This window comes from Physeter macrocephalus, chromosome 4 (assembly GCF_002837175.3).
Source record: "Physeter macrocephalus isolate SW-GA chromosome 4, ASM283717v5, whole genome shotgun sequence".
Taxonomy (NCBI): Eukaryota; Metazoa; Chordata; class Mammalia; order Artiodactyla; family Physeteridae; genus Physeter; species Physeter macrocephalus.
The window spans coordinates 60,222,336-60,235,487 of NC_041217.1; the positions used below are offsets into that span (position 1 = coordinate 60,222,336).

General features: G+C 41.8%; 1 protein-coding gene across 1 annotated transcript in view; it reads left to right on the top strand.

Annotated features, from left to right (window-relative positions):
- The window catches only part of MPZL1 (myelin protein zero like 1), a 66,508-nt gene extending 53,865 nt beyond the window's left edge, over nucleotides 1-12,643 (top strand). Inside the window, exon 6 of the mRNA XM_007116029.4 lies at nucleotides 9,746-12,643. Within this exon, the coding sequence (XP_007116091.2) occupies nucleotides 9,746-9,847 (102 nt within the window). The 3' untranslated portion in view covers nucleotides 9,848-12,643. The remainder of the gene's footprint in view (nucleotides 1-9,745) is intronic.
- Nucleotides 12,644-13,152: the final 509 nt, after the last annotated feature.

The window sequence follows — 13,152 nt, forward strand, 5'->3', positions numbered from 1 at the left end:
AAGGTTTCCACCAAACCACCACTAACAGATTGGCCCAAGCAAAATTAGGAAATGACTTTGTCAGATGTAAATACTTCTTCCTTCATTGCTCAAAGAAATAAAGCTAGTGAACTAGATTCTATACTGAGGTGTTCTATAAGCCATGGAATTCACAGGAAAAAGTTGATTTTGGTGTTGGTAATAAAACAGAAAAGTTATTTTGTATGAATTCTGTAGGAGAAATTGAAAGGAAACATTTACCTGAATAATTAGTAGGCTTGATGAACAAGGAAAGGCTTTAGTTTCTACTTCTTGTAGAAAGTACAGAGAAGAAATAACTTTCATTTGGAATTTAGCATGGAATCTGGCATTGAGGTTAATATTGTGTTTTGGCCATGCTGGTGTAACTGTAAATGGCAGAAATTCCAGAGCTTAGTACCAATTCTGGTCTTTTGGGGTAGAAAGCATTAGAAGCAATGTGGCCAGTTATAACTTTACCCTGAGGAGGCAGGATTGAGGGTGTAGTGGGGTGGGTGGATTTAAGAGGAAGTAAAGGATAACAGTGTCTTGTGGAAGAAGTATTCCACAGTCTTAGGTCACAGTTGTCATACGTGGTGAGGAAACTGAGGCATTGCGATGTTAAATTACTAAAAGCACAGACCCAGTTAGCAACAGAATTGGGGTGAGAACCTAGATTTCTAGGCATTGTCTTTCACAACATCAGGCTCCTTACTTGTTCCTAATCTGTCTGTCCATCTCTCTCATTCTGTTTGTCTCTCCGACTGTCTCTCTCTCGGATTATGTAGTATACCTCAGTTCACTAATTTGGATTGTGAATGGGAATAGGGTTGTGAATAAAGGCGTTAGAGTTACAGGTAGGCATAATACCTAAAGAAGCCTTGGAAACTTTTTCTTCTGTCCTTGAAGTGCCATGGGCGTTGTTCTCCTGTTGAAAACAAACTGGGAGGAAAAAAAAAGAAACAATGGACTTTGGACATTGGAAAACAGGTTGTGCAGCACCATGATTCCTAAGAGAAGGGAAACAAATAAGGTGAGCCCTGTGATCGTCCCAGCTTACTCCTCAAGGCATTTTCCAGGCTGCAGTGCTGAGGAGAAAACAGAAACAGCTCACCTGTCTCACTGAATTGAGGAGGTGGAAATCAGTTTGGGGAGGCCTCCTTACCTTCTTGAGAAAGGATGCACAGCAGATACAAATTTTGAGGCTTCGTATGGTAGGCAGAATAATGACCTCCAAAAGATGTCCACATCCTAATCCCTGGAACCTATGGGATATGTTACCTTACCTGTCAAAAGGGACTTTGCAACTGTGATTACAGATCTTGAGATGGGGAGATTTTCCTGGATTATCCATGTAGGCTGAATGTAATCATAAGGGTTCTTATAAGAGGAATGCAGGAGGGTGAGAGCCAGAGATTTGAAGATGCTATTCTACTGGCTTTGAAGATGAAGGAAGGGGTCACAAGCCAAGGAATGCAGGCAGCTTCCATAAGCTGGAAAAAGCAAGGAAGCAGATTCTCCCTAGAGCCCCTAGAAGGAATGCAGCCCTGCTGATACCTTGATTTAGCCCAGTGAATCACATTTCAGACTTTTGACCTCCAAAACTGTAAGATAATACATTTGTTTTTAGCAGGTCTAAAATTGTTTTTATTCTCCTCCCTCAAGCTTGACTGATAATCTGGTTGGGTAGGATTCCAGGTTGGAAATCATTTTCTTTCAGCACTTTGAGGCATTGCTGATTTTTGTAGCTTCCAATGCTAAGAAGTTGATACAGTTCTGATTCCTCCTCCTTCGGGTGGGACCAGTTTTATTCCCCTTCTCTTAGAGTCTTTTTTATCTCTCATGCTCTGAAATTTTATAAAATTGTGGGCCTTTTTTGTTCATTGTACTGGCTGCTCAGTGGGCTCTTTCAGTCTGAAAACTCTGCCCTTCAGTTTTAGGGTATTGTCTTCCATTATTCTTTGGAAAATTTCCTCCTTCCATTTTCTATCCTCTCTTTTGGAAATTCCTGTTAGCAATTAGATCATCTAGAGCAGTCCTTTCGTTTTCTTAATTTTTTCTGTTTTGCAGTTTCTTCTAGAAAATTTCTGTAACTTTATCTTCCAACTTTTATTAAATATTTAATTTCTGCTATCTTTTTATTAATTTTCAAGAGCTATTGCTTATTCTCTGGTTCTGATAACCTGTACTTTTCATGGATGCGTTGTCTTATCTCTCTGAGCATATCATTTTTTCTTCTGTTTTATGATTTTTAAAAAATGTTTTCTTCTGTTACTGGATTTTGCTGTTTCTTTTGAATTCCCTTTTTTCTTTTATAATTTTTGTCTTTCACGTTAAAAGCTTTCCTCAAATGCCCAACGATCCTTGGTTATCCGTTCGTATTGAAGGCACTCAGATCTGATCACGTGCTCTTTGTGCAGAGACAGAGCTTACTGGGTAGTAGGCTTCACTGTATAAAGTGCTGGCTGGCTTTCACTGGGGGATCCCTAAGTATCAGTTGCTAAGGTCTTTTCTCTTGGGTTAGTCGATTTCTCCAGAAAGAAATCCTCTGATTTCCTGCTTGGGAATGGAGCAGAGGAAGGAGGGAGGAGGGCTCCCTGTTTAGTAAGTGGATTTGCCCGCCCTGTTTTCAGCACCAAGACCCCACCCTGCTGTGACTGCTGTCCCTGAGTCAGAGATGGGCTCAGCTCTTCTGTGAGTAAACCCCCAGGGTTCTGCCCAGGCCTGACTCTGCGGCATTTTCTGGAGGTTAGTGAGAAGCAATTCAAGCACTGTGTCAATCTATATTATCATTTTTCAGCATTTGCAGTATGACACCAGGTCAGCTTTGAGAGGAAAGCCGCAGCGTGCCTCACGGTTGATTCCTAGGTTATTTCCTTTGCGCTCAGTGCAGGCCCCTGAAGGCCTCTTCTCTAACATGTTGCAAATCAGGGTTTCTGTTCAGTGACATGTACCTGGAAGACCCTTTGTCTTACTTGGTTATTTTTCATCAAGTCATACTGTACCTTTTATTTTACAGTTACACAACTTGTTAAAGACATTTTCTGCCTTACCTGTTTCTGGAACTTATAAAGCCTTTGTCGGTCCACACAAGGCTTGGAAGTGGACTGTGTGATTCCCTTGGAGACTTATCTTCCGATTTTTGTTTTATTTATGTTTGCATTCAGTGGTCAACTTGGAACAGGGGCTGCTATCCTGGGGTTAAAACATTTGCTTCAGATACTCCACAAAATTCCTAAGCGCTACAGCGCCTTAGGTGATGCTCGTGTGAGCTCTTACTTGCCATCACACGCCATCTTCAGTATGTGTATCAGAAACACCTCTGTGTCAGAGCACCAGAGGTTTTTATGGAAGTTGTTCTTACCAGGATCCTTTTGATATACTCTATCTTCAGTTGTTCAAACTGAGGCAGAAAAGGTTTCACGGTTTAGGAAAAACTGGCTTGACCTGATACGTTCATCTTATTAGGTAATTTATGAGATTAAGTACTTTTTGTAGGTTGAGCACAACCAAAGGTAGCAATTGTTTTGAAAATTCAATAATTCCATTGCATGTTCTCTTTGATCACTTACACACACATTTGAGTGCACAACATACTTACAGTGTAAACTGGACGTGGGAAATGCAGGCATGAGTATCACCCAGTCCCTGCCCTCCAGAACCTCAGAGTCTCCTGGGTTGTTCAGGTCATTTTCAGGCTTTTCTATGATATGGAGAATTTTTTAATGTATATATCCTGACAAAACAGCCTTGAGGAAATCTTCATATTTAGATAGACATCTTAGTGCTTTAAGGGTTAGTGATGTGTTACAAACTAGTATTGACTCTGGGGTCCAGCTCATGGTGTTAACTTGTAGGGCATTATTTAACTTCAACATCTGTTCCTTTATCTTTGAAATGATGGCTTGGGGCAAGTTGATCTTTAAGCCCCTTCTCATTTTTCCATTGCTAATTATAAGAGTCCATGGTACACTGTGCCTTTAAGGAGAGGTTTAGGCAGTTGCTGCCCACATATTGCAATCAGATCTGTGAAATGGGTGCATGGTAGGGATATTTGCAAACTACCCCTTGGGACTTTCCTCCAAGGGTTCTGTCATGACATGCTCCCTGATCATCAAAACCTTCCATTTTCTACCTGCAGGCATCATCTGAGAGTCTAATAGCATTAGTCATTACTATTTGGATGAATAAATAACTCAAAGTTATTTTATCAGAAGAGAAAGAATACTAGTGCTCCAGGAAGGAAATTTACAAAAGATGAAACATAATAGCCAGGCAGGGCATTAAGTGCACTATATTACTCATCTGTCTTTGGCCACTATTTTTGTTATAATTGGAAGACTAGTAACAGAAGACTTGACTAAAAGTACCTTTAACAAGTAAGAAGTTTATTAACTTCCAAGAGGCCCAGCAATGTCATTAAGACTCAGGTTCTTTCCATTTTATTCCTTCATCCTCTGCATATTGTCTTTGTTCTCAGGCTCCTTCCCTCAGCCTCAGAGTGGCTGCCATGGTTTCAGGCAGCTCATGAAAAAAGGCACCTGAGCTGAATTCCTAGAGCGGAATCTCCTCCCAGGTGGTTTTTATTATGGAGGAAAATCTTTACCTGAGGCTCCCCAGCAAACTTTTCCTAGTCCCCTTGGCAGAGTGGGTCACATGCTGATGCCCCTTCCAGTCATCTGCAGGGGACAGATCGGCTTCACCCCTGGGAGCAGGGGAGAGTGGAGTCGTTTACCTGAGCGAAGGAAAGGTGCACACCAGAACCAAATTAGGGCTCTTCCCGCAGAGAGGGAAATTGAGTTGGGAAGGGTGTTAGGTAGGCGCTACCTAGAGTCTGAGTATTCTGGCATTAGGGAAAAGATAACTACAAATCTTTCTTTGTAACGCATAGCTTTGAATGACACTGGTTTCAAATAATGTTTGTAAATATATCTTACAAACAGTTGGTTTTCTAGATCCTTTTCTGGAAATGGTTAATGCTTTGTATACAAAAGGCAAGTGGGAATTCCCTGGTGGTCCAGTGGTTAGGACTCCATGCCTCCAGTGCTGGGGTGGGGTATGGGTTTGATCCCTAGTGGGGGAACTAAGATCTCACATGCCTTGTGGTGCAGTCAAAAAGAAAAGGGGGAGGGGCAAGTATTTATGGAGGACAGTGAGTGGAACAGTTATGTATTTGTCAACTATAGTCTATAAATATGTAATGTCTCCAGAAGTACAACATGTGCATTAGTTCCTTTAGTCCTCACAACAGCCCTATGAGGTAAGTTCTTTTACTGTCCCTATTTTACACGTGAAGAAACTGAGGCTTAGGTTGAGTCACTTGCTCGAGGTCAGTAGTTAGTGGCAGAGCTGGTATTAAACCCTGATCTGTGTGTGGCTCTAAGGCATGTATTTGTCCTACCCTGCCTGTCCAGTTCTTTTCAACTTCGTTTTGATAATCAGTTTCATTTATCTCAAAGAATGTCACAAGATACATCTGTTTCACATCTGTATTTGGTGATGTGAAATAAATACTGAAAATGTGTTTTGTGAACAGTCAATGAGCATGTGGTAAAAACAGATGTTCTCTCTTAGTGATACTTGTGCTAGCTTGTCAGGTGTGAGTCCCCTAATGCCTGAAGGACCAGATTCAGATTCTAAAGGGCTACAGAGACCATGGAAAGTGTACTTCAGGACATAATAGCTTCTGAGAAATTAATATCTGTACAGAGATAGGTCTCCTTGCTCTTCCATAACCCTCTTTTCCTGGACTCTCTTCCCACACCTTCACCAGTATGTTTTTATATTGGAATAAATTTCATGCAAGTAGAGTTCAGGGGTAATTTCATCTCTAACTGAAACTAAAAGAATAGACCTAGGTCAAGCAATTAGTCTCTTGAAACATTTTCAATAGTAAAGACTATTTGTATAATAAGTAGTTGGGGAAAATATATATGTACAGAGCAATTTTTCACTTGGTTATGGTAATTCTTTGTGGCAACACCAAAAAAAATGAAGGATGAGGGAAAGGTGAGTGTCAAGATGTACAATAAAAACAGCTCCGTTAAGGGACTTCCCTGGTGGCACAGTGGTTGAGAATCTGCCTGCCAATGCTGGGGACACAGGTTCGAGCCCTAGCCTGGGAAGATCCCACATGCCGTGGAGCAACTAAGCCCATGCACCACAACTACTGAGCCTGTGCTCTGGAGCCTGTGAGCCACAACTATTGAAGCCCGCGTGCCTAGAGACCGTGCTCTGCAACAAGAGAAGCCACGGCAATGAGAAGCCCACGCACCGCAATGAAGAGTAGCCCCCGCTCGCCGCAACTAGAGAAAGCCTGCGCACAGCAACAGACTCAACACAGCCAAAAAAAAAAAAAACAAAAAAAACCCAGCTCGGTTAATGTAGGTATTATTGTTGATATTGTTTTAACTCTCGAACACCCCAAAGTGAATATTTTAGCTATGGCAGGTACCTTTCCAAGTTGATCTTGGTTCACTGGCCCCTCCTGAAGTCCTCAGTGGTCTTCTTGGCCCTCAAAGTGTCAAAGTCCTGAGGCATGTCCCACAGAGACCCAGAATACCTACAGCTGCCAAGTCAACCTCAGAACCCGACTTCAGAGAGCTGTGTTAGATTGAGCTAGATTCATCAGCAGATTCCTGTGCTCCAATTCTGGTGAGAATTCCTCTAGATCCATTATTTCATCCACCCCTTCATCCAACACCTACAGCCTGCCAAAGGCTGTTCTAGGCATTTAACAAAGCCCCTGACCTGAGGGCCTTATTACATTCTAAGGGGGAAAGGGAGTGAGGACATTAGATAGTGGGAAGCAATTTGAAGAAACTAAATCCATCAGTAGGAAGGAGTTCCTTTTATTCCTCAGTGTTTTCCCAGTTACTTTCAGCAAATTGTTGCATTCTCTTGCCATGAAGGACAATACTGTCTCACATGAAAGACCTTACTGGTGTTTTAACATTTACTGACCAATTCAGAGATTATTCTGTTATTTTTCTTTGTTGCTTTCTCTGTGCTCTTTCTTTTCCACTTGCACAGTTTATCAGTTATCTCTTGCTATGTAACAAACCACCTTAAAAGATAGTAGCTTAGAACCACCACCAGTTATTTGGCGCCCACTTCTATGGGTTGGTTGGGCAGGTCTTCTGGTCTAGGGCAGTTCACCTGACCTCTGCTGGCTCGCTCGTGCATCTGCAGTTGGCTGGACAGCCGGCAGGGGTCTCACTCATAGGCTGACAATTGGTAGCTTGGGCTTCTTCACATGGTGGTGGTGGCTTTGTGGGTTCCAAGATCAAGGAGACAGTGGAAGCTGCAAGGCCTGTTGAGGTCTAGGTATGGAACTTACACATGTTACTTCTGCCACATTCTGTGGGTCAAAGCAAGTGATAAGACCAGCCCAGATTCAAGGGGTTAAGAAGCAGGTTCTGACTCTTGGTGGGAGGAGCTGCAGCATTATATTGTAAGGGTGTAGATGCAACAAGGGAAAGAATTTGTAACCATCTATCACATGGTGCAAACTCCTTCCCCCATGAATACACCCTAAGCCTCCTAATGGATGAGGTCTTATTGTCTGGGAAGTTGCATAATTTAATTTCAGAATCTGTTCTGTTGGAAATGGCTGTTACCAAGAATCCATTAACTTACTAGAAAACACTTTTTTCATTGTTTTCCTGGAAGTAGAAAATAGTTAAAATAGTTAACTTTAACTTTTTATTTTGTAGAATCACATTTAACTTACAGCTTTTTGAGATGAATATAGAGGGTTTCAGTTTGATTCAGTATTAACAGCATGATCTGTTATGTTACCCATGACAGGCATGAGAGTATCACACTGACTAAAGACAAACACACTGACTTTGACTGCTTGATTTACTTGACTGGTAACCTCGGTATATTTTCAAGTATATTTGTATAACAATATGTTCATGAGAATAATGATTAATATGTACTGAGTGCTGCCAGACGCCACTTATTTGTAGATATAATCTCATTTAATTCTCACAACCATCTTAAGACATATAGTACTATTGTTAGTGCCATTTTAGAGATAAAGAAACTAATGTTTGGGGGTTTTAAAATATGCCTGAGACCACATGGCTAGTGCTCACCTGTGCTACTACCATGCTCAAGAAGAACAGCTCATGAGTTCAGACTGCAGATCTGCCAGAGTTCAAATGGGTCTAGCCCTTGGGTGTTATTTTAATAACTCTACTTTTAGGTGCACCATTGTATAGCCCTTACAGCTGGGTTTATCCCTTCTGTAGAAGTTGGGGGCCTGAACTCCACAGGATCCCACGTTACACACTAAAGGATGCAGGTTGTGGGACTCCTAGATGGGAGTGAGGATGTTTGTTTTATTTTTTTCTTCTTTTTATTAGTAGACTTTATTTCTTAGAGCAGTGTTAGGTTTATAGAAAAATCTAACAAAGTAAAGAGAGGTCCTATGTACTCCTTCCTCTCCAAAGTTTCCCTGATTATTAACAACTTGCATTGTTGTGGTACATTTGTTACAGTTGATGAATTAATATAGAAAACATTATTATTAACTAAAGTCTGTGGTTTATGTTAAGGTTCACTCTTTGTGTTGTACATTTCTATGGGTTTCACCAAATGCATATGTCATGTATCCACCATTACAGATTCATACAGAACAGTTTCAAGGATGTTTATTTTAAACCACATACTTTTGGCTACTGAGCTTATGATTTCAAAGTTGAAAGCTTAAGCACAGTAGCAGACTATTCAAAGAGAGAGTCCCTGGATTGGGAGAGAAGTCAACTTTGGGTTATATTAACTTTTCTTTACCCCTAAAACAGGCCTATTTTATTGTTGCTGTTTACAATTTTAGAATCTCTGGGTTGGAAGGGACTTTAAGGGTTGTGAAGCACAACCACCTGTCTGATATTTGAACCTTTGGCCTTCCCTTCTTCCCCAAGAGTCAGAGGACTCTCTCTGCCCCAGGCAACTTTGCATCGCTGTCCCGGGTGGGACCCTGACAGCTCTCTTCCTTACTGCTGAGGGTGAGAAGAGGACCTCTTCTACTTTAGTCCATTTAGGGCTTTTCCGTATAGCTCTGCAGATTGTGGCTTTGGGGGTTATTTTAAATTTTAAAACAGGAAAAATGGTTACCTGATCTTAGATATCAAAGAAGCAATATTTTTATTGGTTATGATAAGATTAGACTAACAGAATTATAGTATAAGTAGGTATGTGGAAGAATATTTGAAGTTTTTTTAAGTACCTATTTGTATAAAGTGACCCGTTCGAATTGATTGTATTTTCGAGGGGCACTGAATATGTTGGTTTCTTGTATCATTCTGAAAGTCATGATTTCAGTGGGTCTCGGGTTGACAGAAGCGCCCATCTTTGTCCTTGAGACTCCCAATTACAAGAGTTGAGGAATTCTGTGATAGGTATTAACATAAGGGTAACTCCTGAGAAGGAATATTATATTGTTATAGAAATTTTAAAACAGATACAAAAGTAGACAGAATAATGTAATAAATCTCTATGTACCAGCTTGAACAATTACCAAGTATACCCAATCTTGTTTTAAAGTCAATCCCGGGAAAAAAATAAAGTCAGTCCTGGACATACTGTTCCTAAGAAGGAACATATGTACCTGAAGACATTCAAAAGAGGGAACTCTTCGCTCTGGAACCCTAACAATATTCACTTTAATCATTGCTTCTGTCCCTGCACCTAATGGGGCCACCAGTTTTTCCAAACCTCTAATTCTACTTATCTTCTCCAGGGCCCAGTCATATATGCGCAGCTAGACCACTCTGGCGGACATCACAGCGACAAGATTAACAAGTCAGAGTCTGTGGTGTACGCGGACATCCGGAAAAATTGAGATGACCCCAGTCATATCCTAAGCAAGAAACAAATCCAAACTGGACTCTTGTGTGGGAAATGTAGCTCGTAACCATGTGTGGCCTTGGAAACCTGGACACGGACAAGCACATGTTTATTCATAGAGGGGGAAAAAGTGTATAAAGGATATGTATAAATATTCTATTTAATCTTCCTGATGTGAGGAGCCAGTATTGCATGATGAAGAGATGGTATGATTCTACGTATACGTAAATTGTCTGTTTTTGTACTTCCCTTCAGGGTCATTTACAGTTGAGAAAATTCAGACACATTCCTATCACCATCATTTAGATGTGGTTTGCCTTAATGGAGATGGTAGCAGATCTTTTAGTATTCTAATAGACATGGCCTTTTCATGTAAGGGCTTAACCCGCCTTCGTGTTTATTGTACTTGGAGAGTGGAGATGCTATGATGGAAGCATGTTCAGGGTGGCCTTTAGCCCAGGGTGTACCACCTGTTTGGCAGTTGTTTTTAGAAAGCATCCATTCGCTATGCCACTTGGGGACAGTGTGAGTTTTTGTTGCTATTTTGCTCTCTAAAATACAGGGCAGTTTTTAGCTTTCAGTGTTGTGTAGACTATAACATCACACCCTGTAAGCATATTGTCTCAATCTGTGGATTCATCATAGCAAGATTAGCAAAGGATCAGTGCCGGAAGTCACTTTCTTCCAGGTACTTTTAGATCAATACCATAATCAATACATAATTGAAGTAGAGAACCCAGGCCTGGCTTGAGGAATACTGTACCATTTGGAGAGCAAAAGGTGTGTTACATTCTTTGCTGAAGTCCTTCGTACTTGTAATAAGAGTCCCCATACACCTGAAGGAGCTGAGTTTCATTTCCTTTTAAGTAGGCAGAAATGGAATAATTAGATTGCCAGTCTTCAGTATCGCAGAGCTCTCTCTAGAGAATCTTCTACATAAAGCTTCAGGGATGCTTCCAGCAGGGGCAGCATCAGTCATGGCTTCTATAATAGATTCATGATGCCTCCAAGGCCTTTGAGGCTAAAAAGGGTCTGGATTTTTAAAATCAGCAAACAAGGCTAGTACTTCTATGTTGGGAATCTCTTCTGTTTCTGGTTTTTTGTTCTTTGTTTCTCCCTTCCTTTTTTTTCCCCCACCCCCATTACATGGAGTTGATAAACAATGAGATGAGGAGAAATCTAGACAATTTGGGCATCCTTCTCAATTTATTTTCTCCCTTTGACCACTGCCCCCAACACCCCATCTCAAACCTATGTGTTTTTTTAACTCAGACTGAAAAGCATGGTGAAAATCATTAAACACTTATATTGTCATTCCCCCATTTTCTGGATTTTTTTTAAAAAGAATTTTTTTCATTTAAAATTGAAAGCCCACAGTTAGAGGAAGAATACCGACAATAGGGTCCCAGGACGTGTTCAGGTAAGTAGGGATGACGGGTAATGTTAGTTTTTCTCTCATTTACTTTGAGGACCCCTAAGAGCTGCCATCCCCCGCTCCCCCATCTTGTCATCTTTGTGAGGGAGTTTGAAGGCTGAGTTTTAAGGAAACAAAGAAGGATTTAGATTTAAAGGTGTGCACGAAGTAGTTACATAGAGAAAAGGTGTGTGAGCTACAAAACGAACTCTGCCCCATACATGCGGTCTTTTATTTGCTGAGGGACTATTTGTTGTTATTCGCATGATGCTCCAACTTACATTCCGTTGATATGTACGTGAGCGGGGAGCGGGCTTTGTCATCACACATACCGGCCATCTCCGAAGCTGGTGCGTCTGGCGTGTGTTGCGGCGTGGGAGGAGAACCTGCCGGCTCTGCTGCATCTCCCTGTTCTGTGCTCACAGGCCCCGCGCAGAACAGGGATGCGGAGCACTCAACCCGAGACAGTTCTGCAAAGTGGTCAACTTTGCCTTGCGCCCTGAGGCGTCTCTGCCTCCACGGTGAAAACTCCAGGAGCCTTTAGGAGACATTTTTGTGTGTTGGGAAGGTGGGGGTTGGTGTTGGGATGTCACCCTTCAGGCTGATGCCAGGATGACGATACTCTTGGTGAGCCCTCCCACTGTGAGAAGTGTACATCCAGGACTTCAGGGGGAAAGAAAACACGTTGTGGTGAGACCAAGTGTGTGCACTGATATGTGTAACGTCCTTACAGTCGTTTTTGGCAGAGAAAGGGGGGTCCTCCTCATCCTTTCACAAAGGTCCAGCGAGTCTACTATACGTATATTCCTCACACCTCCTGATAGCAAGAGCCCTGATTTCTCTGCATGTTTGTGAAGCTGCCACCCAGAGCACCAGCCCTCACTTTCGCTAAACACAGCCGTGGGCCTTCCCTCCCCGTGGCCTCCTCTGCGGGGCAAGGGTGGTCAGCTGCCAGCTTCTTACTCTGGGTCTGTGACTGATTTGTCTGAGGGAAGCCGCTCACACCTGGGTGGAGCACCTCAGTGTTGGGGCTTTTTCCAAAACTTCTCACACCAACTCCTGTGGATCTTTTGACCCTTTCTCCTGTGTCCCATCATCCTCATCCTCATCCCTGGACACAGATGACAACAGCAGGGTTGCTTCCAAATGGCAGGGCTGTCCTTTCCATGTCTGATTATTGGCAGAATGAACCTCTTAAAACTACACATGATTTTTCTAAGGGGGCACCTAGAGGATTACTTGAGATTAAAATTTCAATCTATCTGTAATTTTTCAATGGAAATGTATTCAACTAGGTAAAAAAAAAACCAAGTTCATTAATTTTTCTTTTTCAATTGTTGTATTTTTGTGAATATTTTAATACATCTTTTTCAATTACTGGACTGTGTTGTGTGCTCATTTTTAATCAAGTGAAGAAGATATCAAAGCCCTTTCTTTAATTTATCCTGCTCCAGCCACACAGGCTTCTCATTCTTCAGAAACACCACACTTGTGCCTGCCTCACGTCCTTTGCACCTGCCGTTCGCTCGGCCTGGAACACACATTCTGCACATTTGTATTGTTTGCTCCCTCACTTCCTTTAAGTGTCCACCCACATGTCACCTTCTCAGAGAGACCTTCCGTGATATGTGAAGGAGCAACTTCACCCATCTCTGGCTCTTCCTAAACCCCTTAACCCGGCTCTTTTTTCTCCCTGTCAAACTATGTATGTGCTTGTCTGTTTTCCCTACTAGAACATAAGCACTGAGAGGCCAGACCTTTGCTGTTTTGTTCACTGATCCATCTTTAGAACAGTGCCTGGCAATTAGCAGTTGTTCAATAAATGTTGACTAGATGGCCGATGGATAGGTGGATTTATCTGTCAACAAATCTATATTTGAGAACTA